This window comes from Solanum stenotomum, chromosome 12 (genome assembly GCF_019186545.1).
Source record: "Solanum stenotomum isolate F172 chromosome 12, ASM1918654v1, whole genome shotgun sequence".
In the NCBI taxonomy this organism is placed as follows: domain Eukaryota; kingdom Viridiplantae; phylum Streptophyta; class Magnoliopsida; order Solanales; family Solanaceae; genus Solanum; species Solanum stenotomum.
In genome coordinates, this window is record NC_064293.1 from 15,020,021 (window position 1) to 15,043,190 (window position 23,170).

At 29.8% G+C, this 23,170-nt stretch overlaps 2 protein-coding genes across 2 annotated transcripts; both read right to left on the reverse strand.

Moving 5' to 3' along the window:
* Positions 1-3,598: 3,598 nt before the first annotated feature.
* LOC125849342 (RING-H2 finger protein ATL80-like) lies at positions 3,599-4,962 on the reverse strand. The gene is made up of 2 exons (XM_049529413.1): positions 4,286-4,962; positions 3,599-3,898 (listed from the first exon to the last, which is right to left on the reverse strand). The coding sequence occupies exon 1, from the start codon at positions 4,896-4,898 to the stop codon at positions 4,347-4,349; it is 552 nt and encodes a 183-aa protein (XP_049385370.1). The 5' UTR covers positions 4,899-4,962; the 3' UTR covers positions 3,599-3,898; positions 4,286-4,346.
* A 5,019-nt stretch (positions 4,963-9,981) lies between these two features.
* Positions 9,982-17,319, reverse strand: LOC125849312 (MLO-like protein 9). The gene is made up of 15 exons (XM_049529379.1): positions 16,965-17,319; positions 15,942-15,999; positions 15,644-15,846; positions 14,277-14,393; positions 13,039-13,099; positions 12,835-12,923; positions 12,652-12,726; positions 12,449-12,537; positions 12,287-12,336; positions 12,125-12,165; positions 11,880-12,053; positions 11,294-11,329; positions 11,131-11,198; positions 10,990-11,050; positions 9,982-10,583 (listed from the first exon to the last, which is right to left on the reverse strand). Exons 1-15 carry the CDS (start codon positions 17,091-17,093, stop codon positions 10,170-10,172), a joined length of 1,665 nt encoding a protein of 554 aa, XP_049385336.1. The 5' UTR covers positions 17,094-17,319; the 3' UTR covers positions 9,982-10,169.
* Positions 17,320-23,170: the final 5,851 nt, after the last annotated feature.

Below are 23,170 nucleotides of genomic sequence, written 5' to 3' on the forward strand. Positions count from 1 at the left end.
TCACGCTACCCTCGCTCTAAAATGCCAAAGTATTTACTGCATATGTATTTTTTTCCTCCAACAAGTTAAATTTATCTTCTTGTACCAATATTGTTTTTTGAGCAATAAGATGTCAACTTCAAATTTCAACGAATACCAAAAAATTATGCAATAATCCATTTAGGTAACCGTAGTCCGTAGTATGATTCAATTTAAAATAAGTTTTACTTGGAGAATTACATTTATTAGATGGAACGCATTACGCATGCATTGTTAATTGATTTCTTCTATTATACTCCTTCGTTTTTCATTTCCTAGTCAAGTATTTTCTAATTTGATTTCTATTTTTACTTGTCATTTTTGACAAATCAAGGAAGAATAATTTCTTTTTCTTATTATATCTTCAATTATTAACATTGAGTTAATGTTTTTGAAAAATATTGTGGGTAAACATATTTAAAAAATATGATGGGTAAACTCACTACACCATTCACTTATTTTCTTAATAGATATGTCAATCAAAATTTAACAAGTGAAAAGGGATGGAGAGAGAATGTAAGGTGGATTTATAAAACACAACAAAAGAAGACAAACTCAGCAATAATAACTATAATTTAACCTCTCTAAATTAATATAGGTGAGACCATGAAATATTATTATTTTATAGAGATATTATTTAATCGGTAAATTAATATTTATTACTTTAAAGAATGTTCGACATCGAAAAAATTGTTCAGGGATGGATCTCAAAAAAATTGAAAGAACCCAGTTGTGAAAACGTCATTCATGAATTTGAAGGTCATGATTAATGATCTCATTTACCGCAATAAAATGGATGTTAATAACCTATTGGATGAGTGAAAATGATATATGTTCAGAGGTCCAGAACTTAGAACTAATTGTGGATATCATTGGAAATACAATGTTGATGATAAAGTTGAAGATAATACAAAACCTTTGGAACCAATTACGCGTAAGAAAACACTTCCATCTAGAACTTTTCACAATTTTATGGTGCAATTAGAAAAAATAACATCGAAACTTTTGGATGCAATAAGAAAAGTTAGAGATAAACTTCAACTATATTTAAATTTTAACAAAAAATAGAACATAATAGAATCATATTTCACTAAATTTTCTTAGATATATTTACACTTTTAAGGAATTATTAATTTATAATATTAATGGGACCATATATTTATATAGGGGTCTTATGAAAATATATTATCTTAGTATCTTATCGAAATGAGTGATTTTTTTCCATTGGCCCAAGTTAGAAATAGAAAAAATTATTATCTTAAAGAGATTATTAATTAACCGAGTATTAATTTAGTGAGGTTTTACTGTACTTGGCCCTTCCATTTTTAGTTTTGAGGATTTTACACGGAATACAATTTTTTAAAAGTAAAATATAGAGTAATTATTTTTTAAAAATTGCATAAATATAGTTTATTTCAACTTTTAAATTTTAATTATTTAAAGTTTAGGACTTAGAGTTAGTTTTTAAGATTACAAAAGTTAAGTTAGTAAATTACTAGGATTAAAAAAAAAAACTTCTCTCTTCTTGTTTTTTTTTTCCTCTGCAGTATTTATTGTTCAATTATTTTTTAATAATAAATTATAAATTTAATGGTTCGTCGGTTAATGAGCAACCTAAAAAAAAAAAGGTTATAATTTGTTTCGGCGGGATCCTTAAAAAGGCCAAAAAATTATTTTGTTATACACTATTTCAAAAGAACAATTTAATTTGACTTGACACATGGTTTGAGAAAATAAAAATAGATTTTTAATTTTATTATTTTAAATTAAAGTTATATCAAATGATAAATATATTAAAATATTCTTTAATCCTGTGACTTTAAACTTGTTATGTGAAAAACTGAAATTAAATTATTGTTAAAAAAAAGAGTCATATTTTAAAGACAAACTAAGAACAAAAATAATTTATTTTTTAATATGAAGAGAATAATTGTTTAGAAATTTAAGATAAAATTAATTATCATTTTTTTATTGAGAAAAGGCTCAATATGTTATCAAACTTTGAGAAAGACTCATTTATGTCATCCGTTAAAAGTTTGGGTTATTCAGTCCTAGCCATTTGAGAAAAGGCTCACCTAAACCGCTATTTCTTAACTCCTATTTTGCAAAATCATTTTAACCTCAATAAGACCCTAAACAATTTTTAACACTTTTCAATTAGGGTTTTGGATCAAATGTAGTCCTTTTGCTTCTTCCTCAAGAAAACTAAATTTTCAATTACGATTTGCAAAATCAGTTTTTACACATGGTCTATTATAATTTGGCTACTTCATTAATATTTTATTTTAAAAATAAGCCAAAATTCTAAAATCATTTGTGGAGTTACAAAAATTCACTTGTATTAAAAGAATGAAAAACAGTCCCAAAAATTGGAAAACCTGCTTTGATTCATATTTTTGACACTAGATCTTTGTTCCCTAGTGTTTTGTGAGTCTATGTTCAAATTTTCAAGTGATTTGGAGTGTAGAGAAAATTATACCATTAAAGGATGTTGAAGTTTTGAAACTTTGAAGAAATTTCAAGTGGGTCTTGTGGAGTTAGGTTGAATTCGAGCTCAAAAGATATTGAGTTTTAATATCTAGCTCGGATGAAAGCTACTCCTGAAATTTGAGGTAATTTCGTGATAGATTGAAGAAGTTAAAAATTTGAGAATTTTTGATATTCTTCATGTGTTCTTGGTGTACTTGAGAAAAAGATTTAAAAAATAGTACATTTGATTCAAAACCCAAATTGGAAAATGTTAGTAGTTGTTTGAGGTGGTGAAATTTTATTTTATTTTTTGCAAAAATAAAGTTAAAAAATAATATTCCCTTCGTTTAAAAAAGAATGACCTAGTTTCTTTTTTAGTCTTTCAAAAAAAAATGTCTCCTTTCCTTTTTTGGCAACGCTTTAACTTCAACTTTCCACGTGGCATGTTTAAGGCCACAAAATTAAAGGACATTTTAGTACATTGACATAACTTTAATTTAGAACCACAAGATTAAAAAATCTTCTTTCTTTTTATAAACTGATTATTCTTTTTTAAAGAGATAGAATAAGATGAATGTGTTTTTTTTCTCAAAAAACAATGACATAAATAAGTCAAACTTTTAACAGAATACATAAATAATTTTTTTCTCAAAATTTAATGGCATATTTGAGATTTTCCCCTCTTTATTTACCCATTCTAGTTCTGAAAGACAATAAACACCTCAATTATAGAAATATTTAATGACTAGACATAAATATAGATAAAATTATCAAAAACCAATTCTAATTGAAAAAAAATTCTTAACGTAAGTAAGAGGAAAATTTACTTATATACAACTTATTTTATCATATTTGAAAAAATTACAAAAATCTTCACTCTCTCCTTTTTCGGATACATCACTCTTACATTTATCGAGACGTGGTATATCGATGTATCAGAGCGTTAAGCGGTATATCGGGACAGTTGTGCTTGTATCGAAGCATTAAGTGATATTATACGAAATTCTCAAACTTTAAGAAATTTTTGAAATTGGAAAAACAATAGAAATTTAATGTAATTAACTTTTTAACACTATGAAATTTACTTAATTTTCACTTAATGACAAAAATAGTATACGATGGAGAAAGTAATAACTACACTATTACTTAAAAAGTTAAAGCAATTAGTATACATTAATTTACAAAACAAAGTTACAACATAAAACTTAAATATATAGTATTAAACTTGAAGTTTAAAAAAGAGGAGAACAATTACAACTATTACAAATATTTAACCTTTAGTGAGCTTCTTTCTTGTTTTCCATAAGAGGAAGAAACCTTCGTATTTATCCTGTCTCTTGTTTTAGGTTCCAGACAAACAAATTTGTAACTTCACGAACTTCAACTCAACTTGGGACCACATTCTTCAACCCTGACAAAAACACATAACCGTTTTTTTCTCTAAATAATCTTTTGTAATTTTATTCTAATTAATTTGAGATAAAGTATTTTTAAATTCGAAGAGTAGTTAATACTCCCTTCATTCCTAATTACTTATTCACTTTTTCTTTTATAGTTGTCCCTAATTACTTGTCTATTTTGACAAATCAAAAAAGAACAATTTTTTTGACCTATTATACCCTCAATTAAATGACTAATTACTTTGAAAAATGTAGAACTTTTCATCCACTTCATAATTAATAGAAGTAAAATGATAAATTCATTATGTCATTAATTGTTTTCTTAATAGATTTGTCATTTCAAAAGTGGACAAATAAATAAGAATTGATGGAGTATGAAACACAAAAAATTAATTTACCTATTATTTGTGTGGCATATAATTTCGTGAAGGAGAAGAAAACAATTGGAATTTGAACTGTTTAGGTAAGGCAATTCCGTCCCTGAATTTGAGCACCGGCGTTTGAATTGCCTGAGAATTCGCCGCACCTCCGGCAAGGACCAGTTTGGAGAATCTGACGGCAAGTTGGGCATGACGAGTGTGAACCAAGCCACGTGTCAATACAGTGAACATGAAAACCATGGCCACACTGAGGCAAAACTTTAATCTCATCTCCTCTAATGTACTCTGCCAGACATATGGCGCACTCCGCCGCAGCTTCAGTACTTGAAGTAGCTGGGTCAAACTTGAACTTCGGCAGCGAGTGCAAAACTTTCTTCTTCAATCCTTTGTTCGCCGCCGCTGCCGACTGACCTCCGGTAGCTCCTCCGGTGCGTCGGAGCCAAGCGCATCGAGCTACTGAGATAAGTCCGATCATACATATAAGTGCACAGAGAAGGGCTGCTATGATAATGACATAGTCGGGCTCCACCGGCGCAAATGACGACGGAGGATCCGCCGGGGTGTATTTGGCCGGCGGTGGGGAAGATGAGGTGGTGCTTAGCAGAAATCTAAGTAGAGGAGGCGGCATCATTAATGATAAAGAGGAATTAAAGTATTTTAGCGGAGATATAGATATAATTAATAGAGGAAGTTGAAAGGTCGGTTATATATGGAAATGAAATATTGAAAATATATACTCCTATTTGTTTAGCAGTGACTGAATGAATGTATGAATAGTTGTTATGGAGCGCTAAGTATTTAGGATAGCTTTATTTTAATATTGGTTCGGTAAATATTAGTTTAGCCGTGAGTGAATTCGAATGTAGTTGGGCATTATCTTTAATGTCCAACCTTTTCAATGTAAATTTAAATTTAATCAGATTTTAATGTAGATATTAGATATTGGGTGAGAGAAAATAAAAGAAAAAATTATATAAATGAGCCATAAAATTTAAAATAATTACATGTTCACATCCCAGTCGAAGTTATTCAAAAAATATACTAATTCTTTCAAAAAATTACCGCTTATACCCCAATTCATTAAGATTGATAATTTTCACTTAAGTGATACTAAATCAGTATCATATATTATATTGGTCTAATCAATCAGTGTGTGTATGTATATATATTTATAGAGAGAGAGAGTATCATTAAGATTTCTTGTTAAAAAATTATTCATTAGTCAATGATACTATTATATATATATATATATAGTATCATTGACTAACGAGTAATTTCTGAACAAGAAATTTTAATAATATCAATACAGTATATGATATTGATTTAGTATCAGTTAAACGAAATTAGTTAGAAGTATATAATGTAATTATTTAGTGTGATGTGAATAAACAGGTACTCCTTTGTTTGTAACTATTTTACTTTTATAAGATATTTGCTTAGTTTCCCAAAAAAGAAAATGGTATAATTGCGCAGAGTGTTGGAACTCGGAAGGTAGTGAGGATGCAATATAATATAGACTAGTGGTGAGATAAATTTTTAATTAAAGTAAAATAAACATAATTTTTAAAAAGGGATTTAATATTTATTTTATATAAATAAAAAATAATTTTAAATATGTATATAAATAATATAATTTTTCATTAAAGGGGATCTGAATAAAGAGAAAACAACACAAAATGCATTATTATTGGTATTAGTTATATGCTGAAATAATAGTTTTTCTAATTATATTTTCTTTCAGAAAAAAATTGTTTTGGATACATGTACCTCAAATACACGTAGATCAAATGAGGTGTAATTTGTTTCAAATATGTTGTATCTAAGCATGATTCGCATATACTAGGAATCATCAACTCTCTTACTCACCTCTCTCACTCACCTTTCTTCCTATGCATCTGTATTTCAGAATGTATTTGAATTTTTCAAATTATATGTATTTATGTATTCAACATAGATTTCATCGATATGTGTAACCAAAACTATTTTATCTCGTGTATTCGATATCAAATTTTATCAGTGTATCTGATATTATATATTTTGTATACCCGTACATATATACATGTATATGGTATTAAAATGTGATGCACATCACGAGCAAAAAGAGGACAAGGCATTAAAAAAAGAGAGAGATTATGCAATTATCTTAAAGTATAAAAGAATTTAATAGATATAATAGGGATATTCGTCTAATTATGCAATTTTCTTTTGAATAAACTTTTTAGCCATATTTAACTCCACCTTGATTAAGACAAGTATATTTCTTTCTCCAACATTTTATTATCGACCTGATTTGCAGTGTCATGATTAAACTAACTACTAACTTTTTAGGCAAGTGTGCTACTCTCTCCATCGTTTCAATTTGACTCCGAGAAGGTGTAGTTTTTTTTTTGTTAAAAAAATAGCATATTTAATTTTAATTGATTAATTAAATAAAAAAATATTTAATAAAAAATGATAAATAATTATTATATTCTAATGATAACCCGAGAAAAACTTTTTCACGTTGATCGACCAACTCTTTGATCCTTCTTTGCATTTGCAAAGAGTAACTCTTTAACCAAAAAACCAACAACAACAAATTGTATTAAAGGATCATAACTTTCTATACAAATTCTTATATTATATTGCATATAAATATGTGAAGTTGGCCAAAGACCTTTGCATTTTTTTTATGTTGCATATAATTTCATGAAGTTGAGATTTCATTTGTATATTCAATAAAAAAAAATATGCTTGTATTAAGTTTTATATGATTATTGTTATGATTCAGGAGTTAAAAATTTAATGTGTTTGTGTGTCTTTCCCATTAACAAAATATTTACAATTATCGTAGCTCAAAAGATTGTGTGACAGCTGATAAAGAATTTTATGAGCTACAGAAAGATTCTATTGGATGAATAGTCAATAACTTGAGAATTGCATAAAAAATGAATAAATGAAATTGTGGATCTTGTAAAAATACAGATCAAGCACTTATTAAAGAACAATTCAAATATTTTTTAATTTATGTGGTATTGCTTAACTAAAAATATTTTTTCCATTTAAATTTATGCGGTATAATTTGATTATATATTGACATACAATTCTTCATTCTTTCTTATATTTCTAAATTTTACTCTGGAAAATAATACTCGGGTTTATGACTATAGTTTTTAATGTACAAAGTATTGATAAAATGAGATATTTAACATCAAATTATTTATATAATGAAATTTTTTTTATAATTGAAAAATAATATTATATAAAATTTTAAAAAATTAAAAAGATAATAATTTAAACTCTTTTTCAATGAGGGTTTGGGCCTTTATTCTTGGGAAAGAATTAACTATTGTTAGAAACATTTTTCATATTTTTTACTATACTTTTAAATAATCAAAAGCTTAAAATGTAATTAGAACATCAATATATGATATACATTGGTACCAAAAATAAATTATACATAACTTTATTTTAATATTAATTGTAATAATTTTAATTTTAATAAATATTGGACTCGTGCTGGTACGGTCATACTCCCCTAAATTATTCAATTATTATTTGTTTTATTAATTTTTTTAATATATTTTTTTTTTAATATAGAAGTCACAGTCAGCAGTTGTGTTTCATCAACATGCTTGCTTGTTTGGCAATTGCTGAGTTTATCATGAAAAGTAATGACAAAAGAGTCATTCTGTTACTGCATGGAGGGATCCATCTGCATTTGTTTTTTGAGTTTTCTCTTCAAATACACGTTTGAGAAATATTGTTTGAGGCTTGATTGATTAGAGCAACTAATGTGTGATAATTCAATTATTAAAATGCAATTTTGTTACTTTATTCGTAGATACTGAAAAATTATGGAACTCGGCAAGACGTGTTTAATTCTAGTTGAGGCTCTATAAAATATATTCAATTTCAAGGGTTCTTGAATGCTACTCTATAAAAGTATTATATTTTCTTGAAAATCGATCTAAAAAGTTCCACCACAAATTCTTAAACTCTTTGGGATATTCATAAAAAAACAACGTACCTAAATCATCCTAATTTGAAAAATACACCACTAACAGTTACCCTTGATTTATGGAGATTAAGTCCAAACCATCCTAGTTCGAGAAATACACCACTAACAACCCTCGAGAAATAGGTCACTAACAACCTCGAATTATGAAGGTTAAGTCCAAATCATCTTAGTTCGAGAAATATGTCACTAATGACCCTTTAACTATCAAAATCATGTCCAAATCATCCTNAGTTGTGTTTCATCAACATGCTTGCTTGTTTGGCAATTGCTGAGTTTATCATGAAAAGTAATGACAAAAGAGTCATTCTGTTACTGCATGGAGGGATCCATCTGCATTTGTTTTTTGAGTTTTCTCTTCAAATACACGTTTGAGAAATATTGTTTGAGGCTTGATTGATTAGAGCAACTAATGTGTGATAATTCAATTATTAAAATGCAAATTTGTTACTTTATTCGTAGATACTAAAAAATTATGGAACTCTGCAAGACGTGTTTAATTCTAGTTGAGGCCCTATAAAATATATTCAATTTCAAGGGTTCTTGAATGCTACTCTATAAAAGTATTATATTTTCTTGAAAATCAATCTAAAAAGCTCCACCACAAATTCTTAAACTCTTTGGAATGTTCATAAAAAAACAACCTAAATCATCCTAATTTGAAAAATACACCACTAACGGTTACCCTTGATTTATGGAGATTAAGTCCAAATCATCCTAGTTCGAGAAATACACCACTAACAACCCTCGAGAAATAGGTCACTAACATCCTCGAATTATTAAGGTCAAGTCCAAATCATCTTAGTTCGAGAAATATGTCACTAATGACCCTTGAACTATGAAAATCATGTCCAAATCATCCTAATTCAAGAAATACGTCATTAATTGCCCTCTCGAATTATGGAGATCAAGTCCAGATCATCCTAGTTTGAAAAATACACCACTAATGACCCCCAAATTATGGAGATCAAGTCAAAATCATCCCAGTTCGAGAAATACACCACTAAAGGCCCTCGAAACAAGGAGAAACTTTATGAGAGAGTAAAAAAAAAAAATTCTTGTTTCTTCATATTTTATTTATGATTAATTTATTTTTCATATATTTAAAATTTGCCATAAACACTATTTATTTATTGACGACTTGCTCCTTAAAAATATTCTTGTATTACCTTATTGCCCCAACTGTACAGTTGCTTTTTTCAAAATTCTATTAATATCATACAAATTGTAATATGAAAAATAATATATATTATCTAAAAATTACGTAAAAACTATTATAAATTACAATAATGGACAACTTCAAATATTTAAAACACATAAACAAATTGGGTTAATTTTTGAACAAATATTTAAAAGACATAAAACAAAGATAGTAATATATACTAACAACTTAAAATATTTTAAAAATTATATAAAAACCTGAATAACTTTTCAAGTTCCAATCCTTAAGTTAATTTCTTCAACAACGTAATTAATTTGTGGTACCTTTCCGCTAAATAAAGTTTGATTAGACAAGAGATAGGATTATATTGGGATAATTGTTGCCTAATCAGAATAAAAACAACTTCTAGAAAAGAAGATTCTTTTCATAAAATTTTGGAATTATTAAGGTAGCCTTAAAAATCAAAACGAAAGGTTATTTTCTTCTATTCAAATTGTAAGTGTGATCAACAACTTCATGGCTAAATTTAGATTTGCTTCCTTTTAGAATTTGACAATGGAACAAAACTGTAGGTAGTAATAAGGCAAACAATAGTAGTGGATACAATATATCATGTATATGTTTAATGTTTCCCTATGAATTGCTAACTATACTTTGTACCACATTCCTCTATAAACACAAGATAAAGAGAAGAAGCAAGCTACTATTCAAATACCATATGTATTTGTTTACCTGCTTCTTTTTCACCTTTTAGGAGCAGGTTTCGCAAACGAAAAGTCGTCTTCATTCCCGGAGGATTCTCCATTTTGAGGAACATGCACTTGAAGTTCAGTATCATCATGATCAGTAACATGTGCAGTTGAGTGTTCCTCTGCACGGATTATCGGTGTAGTTGGATCATTCTCGAGGTCAGATGCTTCTAGATCATCGTAGCCATTGAAACGTGTTGAGTGACCGGTTGTTTTAAACCGATGAAGTGTAGGGCCAATCGACGGGTGTAGAGGTGAGCCCACAGAGGACCTCGGACTTGCATTGCCTAGTGTCCGTATAGATTTGTCTCCCTTAGCTACCTGCTTCTTCTTCACCGCCATATGCCACTTCTTTAATGCCTTTGAGGTTTGTTCATCAAAAATGGATTTCTTCATGTTGGAGCCCATCTGCATGCATGATCCCATTATTACCATTAGGCTTATTTCCCCATGTATAATACAGCAAGTTATCACTAAAACACTAAAAAGTCCATGTATAATATCAAACTGAGATGATCCTAAATGGAGTGACATGAACACTGTGGATTTATATAACCGACCCCAACTTGCTTGGGATTGAGACGTAGTAGTTGTTTTTCTTGTACGAAAAAAGTTCATGTAGTTTCCTAAGGCACATTTTTCGTCCTGTGTTTTACTGCAATATATTTGCTTGTATACTAGCAAAGTGCTTGTCCAAAGCAAAATGGTGTGGAAAGAACCTACATACATTTATTCTTTCAATTTGGGGGTGGGCGGGGGGAGAAGAGATAACCACGACACATGGGAACTTCCAATTAGTATTTGGTAAAAGTACCTGAGTAATAAGGGCATAGAGTGGAAGAGTGATATAGCTGCATACGAATAAAACTCCCACCCTGTAATGAGACAGGAAAATAGATTCAGTAGAGTAATATAATCCACCCAATAAAGTGACTTTCTGTTGCAAGTAACATACCCCAAAGCAATTTTCGCAATGACGAAACCAAACTTGTCATGGAAGCAAGATTTTAGCCCATACTCATACTGCAAAATAAGTAATGAAAATTTCTGTCAATAGTTTCGTGGTTCAAAAAACTGAAATATCTTGGAATGTTTGAAACAAGGGGAAGAAACATTACCCATATCCATAAGAAATATGTTATTTGGAACGCATTCTGTCAAGTTGAAATGGCAGCTTAGCATTAGATACACATTAGGAGGAAACTCTTGTAAGCTATGTCTATAAATAGATGGAGACGAGAATTGCAAAAAATAGATGGAGATTCAGATAAAGCAAACTACTATTATAATCCAAACCCCAGCACTATTCCCCCTCCTTTTCATTTTCCAGCACAATTCCTCAACATACAATGCACCAAGCAGCACACAAGATTCAACAATTACTTTGCAGTGTTAGGCTACACATTATCTCGCACAAATCATTCATAGAAACAGGCAAAAGATAATCATTATCTTTTTATTTCTTGCTTTTGCTTTCTATTCGATTCAAAGGTTGTGATGAGGTTTAAGCCAATCTGAAAGTAAAGGTCTTTAAAGTGAGATCGAATAATCATATTCACATGTACGCTCTTCGCTCAGACAACTTCTAGAATACAATTGATTATGGCACTATGGATGGACCAGCAACGCCAAAAGTGAGATATATTCCAGTCATCTAATTTTCTTACTGGCTTATGACATATATCTGAAAGGGACGTGTAGTACCTGAAATAAGGCAAAATGGATGAGGTGAAGAACCAACTGAGGTCGTCCAAACCAAAAATAGTTGTCTGAGCCTTGAACAAGAGGGATTCCCTGGACTACTGCATGTCTCTCCGAGATGTCAAGAGCCATTCTTGTCAACACCGCCTGAAGCTTTGTTCCAACAGCTAAAATGATCTGAGAAAAATTAATCATCAGAATTCCCTGCAATGGAATCAAGAAGGTGGACAAGGCAGATGAAACCTTACAATCAAAGGAATTAAGGATGCCCAGAACAATGCATGCCACCCTGAAATTTAACAATGTTTCAGAAACATATCAATGTCAAGTGACGAACTTGATTACTGAAAGTAAAATGGAAGAAATGAAAGAGTTGCTCAAATATGTTCCCATCGCAGTATATGACTTACCACTAACATTTAGGAGCAAGAAAACAACAAACGATCCCCACAAAACTGGACTGCCAGTAGAAAAAATAAGTCAGTTGACATGATATAAGTTGCACCCGTACACACGTACAGTTCTTGTATGTTAGGAAGATTTGAGATAAAGAAAACAACACATCTCTCTACCTGACACCAACAACTACCTTGAAGTCATCCTCTAATGACCTTTTGATATACTTTTGGAAGTTAAATTTACTTCCAGGAGCCAAATGAACCTGTACGAGAAACGCTATCTATAACTTCTATGGAAAACAGAGAATAAAGGTATCACCAAAAATAACTAAAAGAACTAATAATAGTTTCAGAACCAAACAGAAAAGGGAACTCACACTGATAAAGCCATTGCGGAGAGTCAAGTAATCTGACTTATTCACAGACCTGAAAAATTGTCTGAAGAAACATCCCTGGGAGAAAAGGATTGCAACATTCAATGACCTCCACTCTTCTTTTCAATGTGCTGAAGAACAACACAACTCTTATAGAGAATGAAAATAACAATATCTCATACTTACAATGTAAAAGAAGATTGGAATATTGGTCCAGAAACTAGTATGTGCTCTGACAAATGATGTCTCATGAGTAAGCCTAAATCTTGAAGGATCTAAAAGTTACGTGTAAGAAATAGTCAATTCCCAATGCAATGAAATGAGGACAATGAACATAGTTTACAAGCAAATCAGAAATTTCCACCATTTGTGCAGCAAACTAAGACATACCATTTGAAAACTCATAGTTATGGGTTGAGGTCTCTTGTTCCCAGCATTTCCAGCCACGAATCTGAAGAACGTACTTTCAAGCGTTAGACAGTCTAAAATCTAAAATGGAGAGTAACGAATATCAACAAAGAACAAAACCCTGAACCATGACCAGTCGTCCCCCATGATCGAATCACCAATTCTTTTTATAAAGTTCTTGACAGAGTATCCAGAGTTCCAGTCTTTCTGATTATTGTGGAGGGTCAGTTTTCACTCCCAGTAACAAATTTGAGTTTTGGTATCTGGTCAATGATCCTAAAGTTAGGGTCTTTCCTTTTTTTCTTTTGCTGACCAAGAATTCTATCTGGGGCCAACCCTTGGGACCAACTGCAGACTCCAAAATTTGGCAATAATGGGCTCACCCCTCTACTTCTCTCTATTTAAATATTAGGTTTAGTTCGCATGGTGCATGGCTTGAACCTAAAACCTACATCACAAGTGTCCCAACTAAGCCACAAGTTCCTCAACCTTTGCCACTTGAACTCAGTCCAGGGGGAGTTCCTAAAGCTATGTTGTAGCTGCAACTATCTTAGGAAAATTAACAATCCAATATCCACCAAATCAACCTTTCCAATCGCCCCAAGACATTTTAAGCATGAAGATAAGGTTCATCAAGAGAGGACATATCTGATTTCTCATCCAAAATAAAAAATGCAAATAAAAAGTATAACAAGTTTACACCACATTTAACTTCAATGAAAAAAGAAAAACTGGCTCATTATTTTACCCTGAAAACCCCAGAAATCATCAAGCGTGCATGTAAACCAGACACCAAGGATTATTACATACACTTTCTGAATATTAGTTGATTCATCTATTAAGAGCAAAATAGAAAATGCCACAGAAGTTATTAATTCAGCTATAATGATGCTTATAGCAATGGGGTCAGCCAAGGAAGTCAAAAACATATTCTAGTAAGTAGGAGAGCATAGTGTTGATCAACACTAAAAATGTCTTTAGCCTTCGGTATCGCAGTCTCCACATTATACCAGTTGAGTATTGAACGTTTGTCCAAATTTGCTAGCTCAACTGAATTCTTTGACGGGCTCAAGGTATGGACAAGAGAAACCACCAAAAAATATAGAGCCAAAAACGGGTCCCTGCTGAAGTTTCTCTTGATATTCCAAAAAAGTCACACACAAATGGCACAGCAGTTCAAGTATAATGCAGGAACTAATGTAAAGTAGACTTTGAGTTACCTTGAGTTTTCCCAGCCACATAGTGATAGCACTGTATACCACATGAAAGACCGCCAAAAAGAAGATAAGGATGTGTATTTGATGCAGTGCGTCGATAGAAATGAGAGAGACTCGTCCCTGTTAGATTACTCCAATTAGTTTAATGAAGACAGCCCAGCATGCTGTAATTAAGTAAATTCAGAGCAAACACTAGACAAAGATCCAAACCACAAAGGTAATTAGTAGTTGAGCTAACTGTAACCAAAGTAACACTTATATGGGATGTATTGTCTTTTTTTAAAATGGCTTGTTCAATCAGTAGGTAAGGAATTATATTAATAATGGCATAAACCCAGCATTAAGATGGTGCTGGTGCTATTGATAGAATGGAAAATCTCAAAATTACTTCAGGAAACTACTAAAACGTCACGGGATGATGTTTTCTGGTTAACCAATAGATAACAGGATATTTAAAGGACACAAATTCTCATTCTGGTGGAGATTATAGCTGAACTAGCCTTCCATATTGCTATTGCTATAGCAAGTGCTGCTTCACAGTTTCACTTGTCCCTGGTGCTGACACAAGCAGAAAATCTGTGAGACGAGTCTTCTACAGCTTTTGTAAACCACTAAAACTTGAGCGACAACACATGGTTCACACCAAATAAGCCTAGCACTCTCATCATTTTCTATAAATGGTCATCCAATATGTGAATGAAGGATTCTAGGTTATACAAAGAAAATCAAGCTGGCTAAACTTCCACTTAGTTATGGTCTCACAACTTGCTGCTCATTTATTGCACATGTAGCACTGTAATTTTAACATACCGATGTTAATACCCCCATCCCTACTAAATTCCCATGGAGGAACATACTACCAAAGTGTATAAAAGTTGGAGCAAGGCAACCATTATCAGATGGATCTTTTAAATAATTATCCATATTAGGTGTATCCAAAATAAGGATCCTTCTAATTAATGTATGAATTGAACTAGTTATCTTATTTGTAAGCACTCTCCATTTTTGGAAGAAAAAGAAAAGGTGCTTACTATTTGTTGAAGGCAGAAACTTAATTTCATGCTACAGCCTACAGGCATGCAATAAAAATTACTTTCCATATGCCTAGATACTGGAATGAGAAGTGTAATTTTATTTGCATCTTCTTCTTCACAGCTCTGATTGTTTATGCAACAAACATCTTTAAAGGTTTAGGCATGATAACGGATTGTCTCAGTTTAAAAAACACAATTAGTATGCCACCTGATTAATTCAAGAAAAGGGTAATTGACTAGAACAAGCAAAACTTCTGCAAAGTCATTTTTTCTATCCGACATATTTATACAATTAAATTTATTATTATGTAGTCCATATACAACTTTATGACTTACATCATCACATTTAGGCTCTGCACCAGCCAAAATCCTGCGCTCATGCCATAAAAGCCTCCGGCGATGTTCCTCCGTTTTATCCTCTTTGTTAACAGCAGGGCAAGGGAGCAGAGTGTTAGCCACACTTGTGGGGATACAGATTCCAGCAATATAATACTGGCTGAACACAAGGGTTAATGAGATAAAACCAAGAACCATCAACTCTGCAACAATTAGAGAGAAGGAGCCATTAATGCATGCAGAAAACTAGAATACTCCTTAGGTAAAATGATAACAAGTTGAGAGCACAAAAATTTACCAGCCTTAACCTTTTCCAAAGCCTCAAATAGAGCTTTCTTATGCCTCTCTGTGAGCCACTGGAAAAAGATTTTCATTTTGTAAGTAAATTGTTAGTGAAATTAAGTTCCACGGCAGCAATAAACTAAGTAAAATCGCATGGACCCAAACAATCACCATAAATTGGTAGAACTCATGTAATGTCTGTGTACTTCAAAATGCTCCCAGACAAAGAAAAGGCAAGCCCAAACATCCAAATTAAAGGATGGGGAATGAACTCCAAGTAGATATCCTCAACATAATATATCACTAGGCAATACAGTTTTTGCTGGATGAATGGGAAGGTTAAGTTCACAAAGCATAACCCAGACAATAAAACCCCTTTTTTCCTCTAACCTTATTTGTTTAATGATCAAAAAACTCAAACAGAAGCAAAAAGAAGGCGATTAATGGTTGAAAATAAATACCCGAAAAGGTATAATGTCCAAGAATCCAATTTGAGTAAAGAACTTGGAGGTGCAAAAATCCCTCCAACCAAAAGAAAAGGCACATTTCTTTTGGGGGGTAAAGTAACAGAAAAGAACAAGATAGTAAATTCAAACACTATAAAACACCTCAAAAAGCCAGAAAAGGATTAGGACTAGCAAAACAGGAAGGACAAGAAAAGAAGTAGGATTAGCAAAACAAAGGTATAAAACCATAGAGAAAAACAACCCATCTTTGGGTAATCAGTATCTAAGCAGTCAAGAACACTTTCCAGTCTCAAGTAACAAAAAGGTATAGTCTTGACATAAGAATCTAAGTGTCAAACAACAGACATATATAACAGCAAAATCCTCAACACCAAAACCAAGAAACAAGGAAGGCAATTTCTAATTGTAATGCTGCTGGCAAGGAGATAGATCTTTAGGTGAGCAAAATAGAGATAAATTGTAAACTAAAATCCAAGATTAACCAAGAAATAGAAAAGAAAGAAACCCACATTCAAGAAAAGTACAAATTAAAGAACAGTAAGGTAAAAAGACTAGATTTTTAGGTTCCATACAGTGCCAAGTTTATGGATAATCTTCTCCAAAGCAATAGAAATGAGAATAATGACTGCACAAACACCAGCAACTGCCCAAGTAGGTGTCTGATCAAGCTGTCTTGATGTACCATCACCCCCACCAGCCATTGCCACCACCACTCACACAAAATCTTGAACTTTCAGATGCAGAGAAACAAAAACAAAAAAAAAATCCTAAAAATTAATGGGTATCTAACAATCTGGTCAAGAAAATTGGTTTTGAACACTTTTTAAGATGTAGTAAATGCATGCATTTATTTGCACTACTATTTCAAAAGAAGAAAACTGATATTCCCAGTTGCTAGTACATAGATGTATGTAAATTAAATGACTAATGACATTGACAAAGACCTTCCTTAATTAAAATAGACAACTACTCATATTACCCTAATTAGGAACACAAAGCTATTTATATTAATATATATAGATTTCTCCATTAATAATCTCTTAAAGACAATATTTATGTATGTACTCACATTGGCCAATAGAAGAAGTCAACGGTTAAAGATTAAGGTTGTTTTTGTAACGCCAAATGAGGATTAAGGGAGATGGATAATGGGTTTAAGCTTTTAGGTTTTAGGAGATTTTCTTAAAGTAAAATTTGATCGTAAGTAATTTATATTTGTTCTTGAAGTTATAAATGATCTAAACTTATTGCTCTTGTCGTCAACTCAAAAGGGCAAAATTGAACCATACTTTTTAATTGAAAATAAATATATTCTAAAGTCATTTTGAGATTAATTATCACGGGATAAGTAATACTATCACAGGTGGAATAAATAATCTTAGGACTGATTAATCTCTTCAACCAAACACATGATAAAATAATCATGTAATTTGTTCCTAAAATTATTATATCTGATACCTCAAATTAAACGACTCAATTTTATTAGTAATATACTAATATATATGTTGAAGAGTGAATTAAGGTGTGAACAATTATAACAGCGTGACTTGCTGGTGAGATTATGAGGCGATGATCGCGTCAATTTGTCTCATCAAAAAGGAAAATTGAAATGGGAAAAGAACAATCACTTATGACATTTGGCAACATATAATAATTAAAATATATTGAGAGTCGATTTTTTTTAATGTATATTTAAATAAGTGACATTTATAAAATTTGCATAAAATTAATTTAACAAGTTTTTTAATTATAATTAAAAGATAAGTTAGGAAAAAACTTATTAATTTTGATAACAAAAATCTTTATTTTTCACAAATTTTTACTCCTCGTTAATATCATCACATTAATTATACTTTCTGAATTACTCTAACATATAACATTGTATTTTTCTTCATTAAAATCTTGTAAATTACGTTTGACAGAAAAAATTAAAAATCAAAGTTTTGTTGAGTAAGAAGATAGGTAGTGTTTGTCGAATTCACTTAATTCGTCAGCTAAATTAAGCGTTTCTACTCAAAAACTCTTGTCTTTCTAGAATGGGTCAACTAAATATTACTATCCCATTAGTTTTTATTTACTGTCTTTGTAGAAAGGGTCAAATAAATATTACTATCCCATTATTTTTATTACTATATAATAAAATGGTCAAATTTACTCAAATTATGTGAATAGGAAATTTTATAAATATCTAAGAGTTGAAATATAATGAGCTTTTTAGTTATAATTTGTTTAATTACGTAGTGTAGCTATAATTTTAGTAGCTATGTGTTATTCTATTTGTATATCTCGTTGCAATTTATTATTTTTTTAATACAAAATAGACTCTTAACTTAATTAATGAAGCGGTAATTTAAATTATTAAAATGAAAAATAATCCCACAAATCGTAGTTATTGATTTGATAATAATTTCTTATCAAATATGACATCGGCTAAACCAAAAAAATAATAAATTAGCTTCCTAAATAAACCTGTCAAAAAATGACTTAATAAATATACAATCCAAATGTATACAAACATCATTAACAGAGATATAGTTGCATCAAACATCACACAATTGATTGAAATATACAAATAAGTAAATGTATACAAATGTTAAAGCTATACAAATAATAGTTGGAACGTATACTTGTTGATAACATACAAATAATTGTGTATAATTATTGATGTAGAAATAGGGTCTAAAAAGGTTTTTTAAAAAAATAAAAAAACACAATACACATTGATACGCTAAATCCATAGAATGTATATAACATAATCTGAAATGTATTGATAGAAATACAAATCACAAAAAATATACAAAATAAATTATACAAATACCTCAAATTCTTCACCGTCATCTTTGGTCCATTGATCCAGATTCAACATCTTCTTCTTGAGATGTTTAAGAACATGCATAAGTTGTTGCATCTTCACTAGGTCAATGTGGTGCTTGAATCTAATTCTTGTTAATTAATTCAAGATTTAGTAAGAGATCTTGCAATTTCTTGAAAATTTTAAGGTAGACCCGAAAAAATATATGAAAAATCATCTAAATTTTGGGCATGCATTTGTACACCTCAAATAATTCTCTTGGAATGAGTTTGTTCATCCATGATTTTGTATGTATATATGGAGATAACTGAAAACTAAAGAAATCAATGGAATATGCAAATAATAATAAATAATAAAATAAAAAAATCACCCACAATTTGAGAGGGAAACACAAAATTTTTGAAACTTAAAATTTAATTGTGCTTGAGTGAATTAAGGAGAAAAATTAATAAAAAATATTAGGATCAGAGATAAAAAGCTACTTTGTATAATTGGGAGAAACAAAAAATATGATAGTATATGCTGGAATTTAGATATACAAATCGAGAAGTGTCCATAGTAAATCGGATGAAACATTAGAGGCGAGTGATAATTATTTATAACTATAACTATTATAAATAAGTAAATAGTATATTTTTACTTAGTTACATAATTTTTCTTTATGTAAAATATAATAAATTTATTTTTATTAATAATTGGAGTCAAATATAACCTTATCATTATTAAAATAAATTTTTGAATTGTAAAAGCTTGCTATCGATGCCATATTATTTAATTAAAGATTAATGGGAGACAAGTTTCAAATTTTTGCACGATTGATAAACAAATTTAACCTTTCTTTCTGAGTTTGAGTTTTTTAATTATTCTTTCCATTTATTTTTATTGGTTTACTATTTTAAAAATAGATTTTCATTTTTATTTGTCACTTTTAGCATATCAAGAATAAACAATCATTTTTTCCCATGTTTTTTCACTTTGCATTAATTACGTATTCCTTAAATTATTTTTCCGTATCTAATATTAAACGTCAATTAATAAAAATATTATGATAAAATAATTATATTAGTTATTATTTTTAGTGTGTCTGTTAAATTAAAATATGATAAATAAAAATGAACGATGAGAGTAATTGGAGGAAAAAGTTTTAAATTAATCGGAGGTGTTGTAAACGCAGGGGCGACTCAACAGATCTCGTGGCCTAAGGCAAAATCATATTAAAAGGCCCTTAAATTTATTTTATAAAATTTATACACTAACAAGAAATATTTTTTTCTACACAATAGATTAATCATTTAAGACAAAAAACATCCAATTTCACACAAAAACAAAAAAGAAAGGAAGATGAGAACGAAAAATAAAAGTGATGGATCATCGATGTTAAGCTTCAAAACTCAAATTGAAATTTTAATTTGGCTATCATCACAAATAAGAAAAAGAAAAGAACATACATAACTTAATAGTTGAAGTTTTGAGCATGAATAGTAACACAAAAATATCCAAATTTCTGATCAATTTAAATGATATATTTAGGTGTGGCGCTCCCAACAAAATTTTCTCCATACCCAGGGCTCGAACCTGAGACCTCTAGTTAAGGGTAAAACACTCCCACCAGTGCACCACAACCCATGTTGGTATAATACATTCCATTAAGTAGCACTCACTGGTGAATATCTAAAACAAATTATAAAATTTTCATATAATATATTAAATTAAAATGAAAAGGAAATTTGTGCATGAATATTTTTGTGTTCACGCAGTTTAAGAAAAGAATGAAAAAAATTCATTATGTTATCGATATATGTCACTTAGTTCCTATATAAAAAAAATAAATTTTAAAATTGAAAGTTAAAACAAATATATCAAATAATGAGTGAAAAGAGTATGAGAATTTATGAACTTATTGGTAAAAAATACTCTCAAATAAATAATAATAAAATATATACAATAACAATTTTATTTATATAAATTATATTCATATATAATAAAATTAATAATAATAATTTAAACAAATTTGGGGCCTTCAAATTTTTGAGGCCTAAGACCATCTCCAACCCACCTCTATTTTACTCTCCATTTCTCTATATTTGGAGAGTAAAATAGAGAATGGACACTTCAACCCATCTCCATATCACTCTCTATTCTTCATATATAGAGAGGTGAATAGTAGTTCTCCAAATTTGGAGAAGTACTATTCACACTCTCTATTTCACTTTTTGATTATTTTATTATTATTTTTATTACTTCTAATTAACATATTATTTTACATATAATGTCATTAATTAAATAGCTAATATTCACAATTCTTTTTAAATGTAATATAATATTTTAAAAAATATATTATTTAATATATACTACTTTCATCCCAAATTAATAATATTTTAATTTTTTTCTAATTTTCGTCAATAATATAATTTGATTTTACTATTAATTTTCACTATAAAGAATACACAAAATTAAAATGATAAGATGAAAGTTTTAGTTTGAAAATACAATACATAATATGATAATTTAAATATAAGATTACAATACAATACATAACATAATAATTTAAATACAAGATAAAATACAATACATAACATAATAATTAATTCGCGATAAAATAAGAATCATGCCGAAAAGATGTTGAACGTGCATTCGGAGTTTTGCAATCACGTTTTGCAATTATTGCAGGACCGTCACGTTTTTGGAGAAAGGAAGTGCTACATGATATAATGACTACATGTATTATACTGCACAACATGATAATTGAGGATGAACGTGATCCTAATCCACCAATTCAAGATGTCGTAGAGGCTCCAACGACATAAATGGTGGTAAATGAAAATCTCCGATTTGAACAATTTTTAGCTAGATATAAAAAAAATTAAGGACAAAAATGCTCATTTTGAACTCCTTAATGCATTAATAAAGTATTTATGGACGCAACGTAATAATTTCAAAAATTGAGTATTTATGTAATTGTATTTCACGGTTATTTGAATTTGTCCATTAATTTGTATAATATATAATATTTTCTTGCAATTTATGTTATTTAAAAATTTAGAATAACATATAATTTTATATTAAATAAAAAATTTGAAAAAATAAAATTTTATATCACATGAAAATTATATAAAGTAATTATTGAGAAAAAAATAAAAAAATTATATATGAAATAAGAAAATAAAAATGAAATAGAAATAATAATATAATATTGAGGAGAGAGAAAAAAATTCTATTTTAGAGAGTAAAATAAAAAATTGAGTTAAAATTGATTGTCTGAAAAAATAAAAAATTATATATTTAGAGAGTAAAATAAAGTGTAGAATTGGAGATGGCCTAAGCCAATTGCCTACTGGCCAAGCCTTAGAGCCGCCCCTGTGTAAATGTGTGAGAATTAAATGGATACGTGCAAGACCCACATGCCATGGTACATGGAAGCTTTTGACTTGCTCTGCATTCAGTATTTTGGAGATTGGGTGTACCAAAAATTAAAATAAAATTTGAGTTTGGAAGACTTTAATTTTTGTCAGAATCAATTTGCAAGCAGAATAATTAAGTTATAATTTAATAAATCACTTCTTTCAACTTTCTAGTCAATAAATATACTCTCTGTCCATAATTATTTGTCCATTTTTGAATTGACATACATATTAAGAAAATAATTAATAACATAATGAGTTTATCATTTTATCCCTATTAATTATGAAGTGGATGAAAAGTTCTATATTTTTCAAAATAATTAATCATTTAATTGAGGGTATAATAAATAAAAAAAGCTTGTCCTNAGAGAGAAAAAAATTCTATTTTAGAGAGTAAAATAAAAAATTGAGTTAAAATTGATTGTCTGAAAAAATAAAAAATTATATATTTAGAGAGTAAAATAAAGTGTAGAATTGGAGATGGCCTAAGCCAATTGCCTACTGGCCAAGCCTTAGAGCCGCCCCTGTGTAAATGTGTGAGAATTAAATGGATACGTGCAAGACC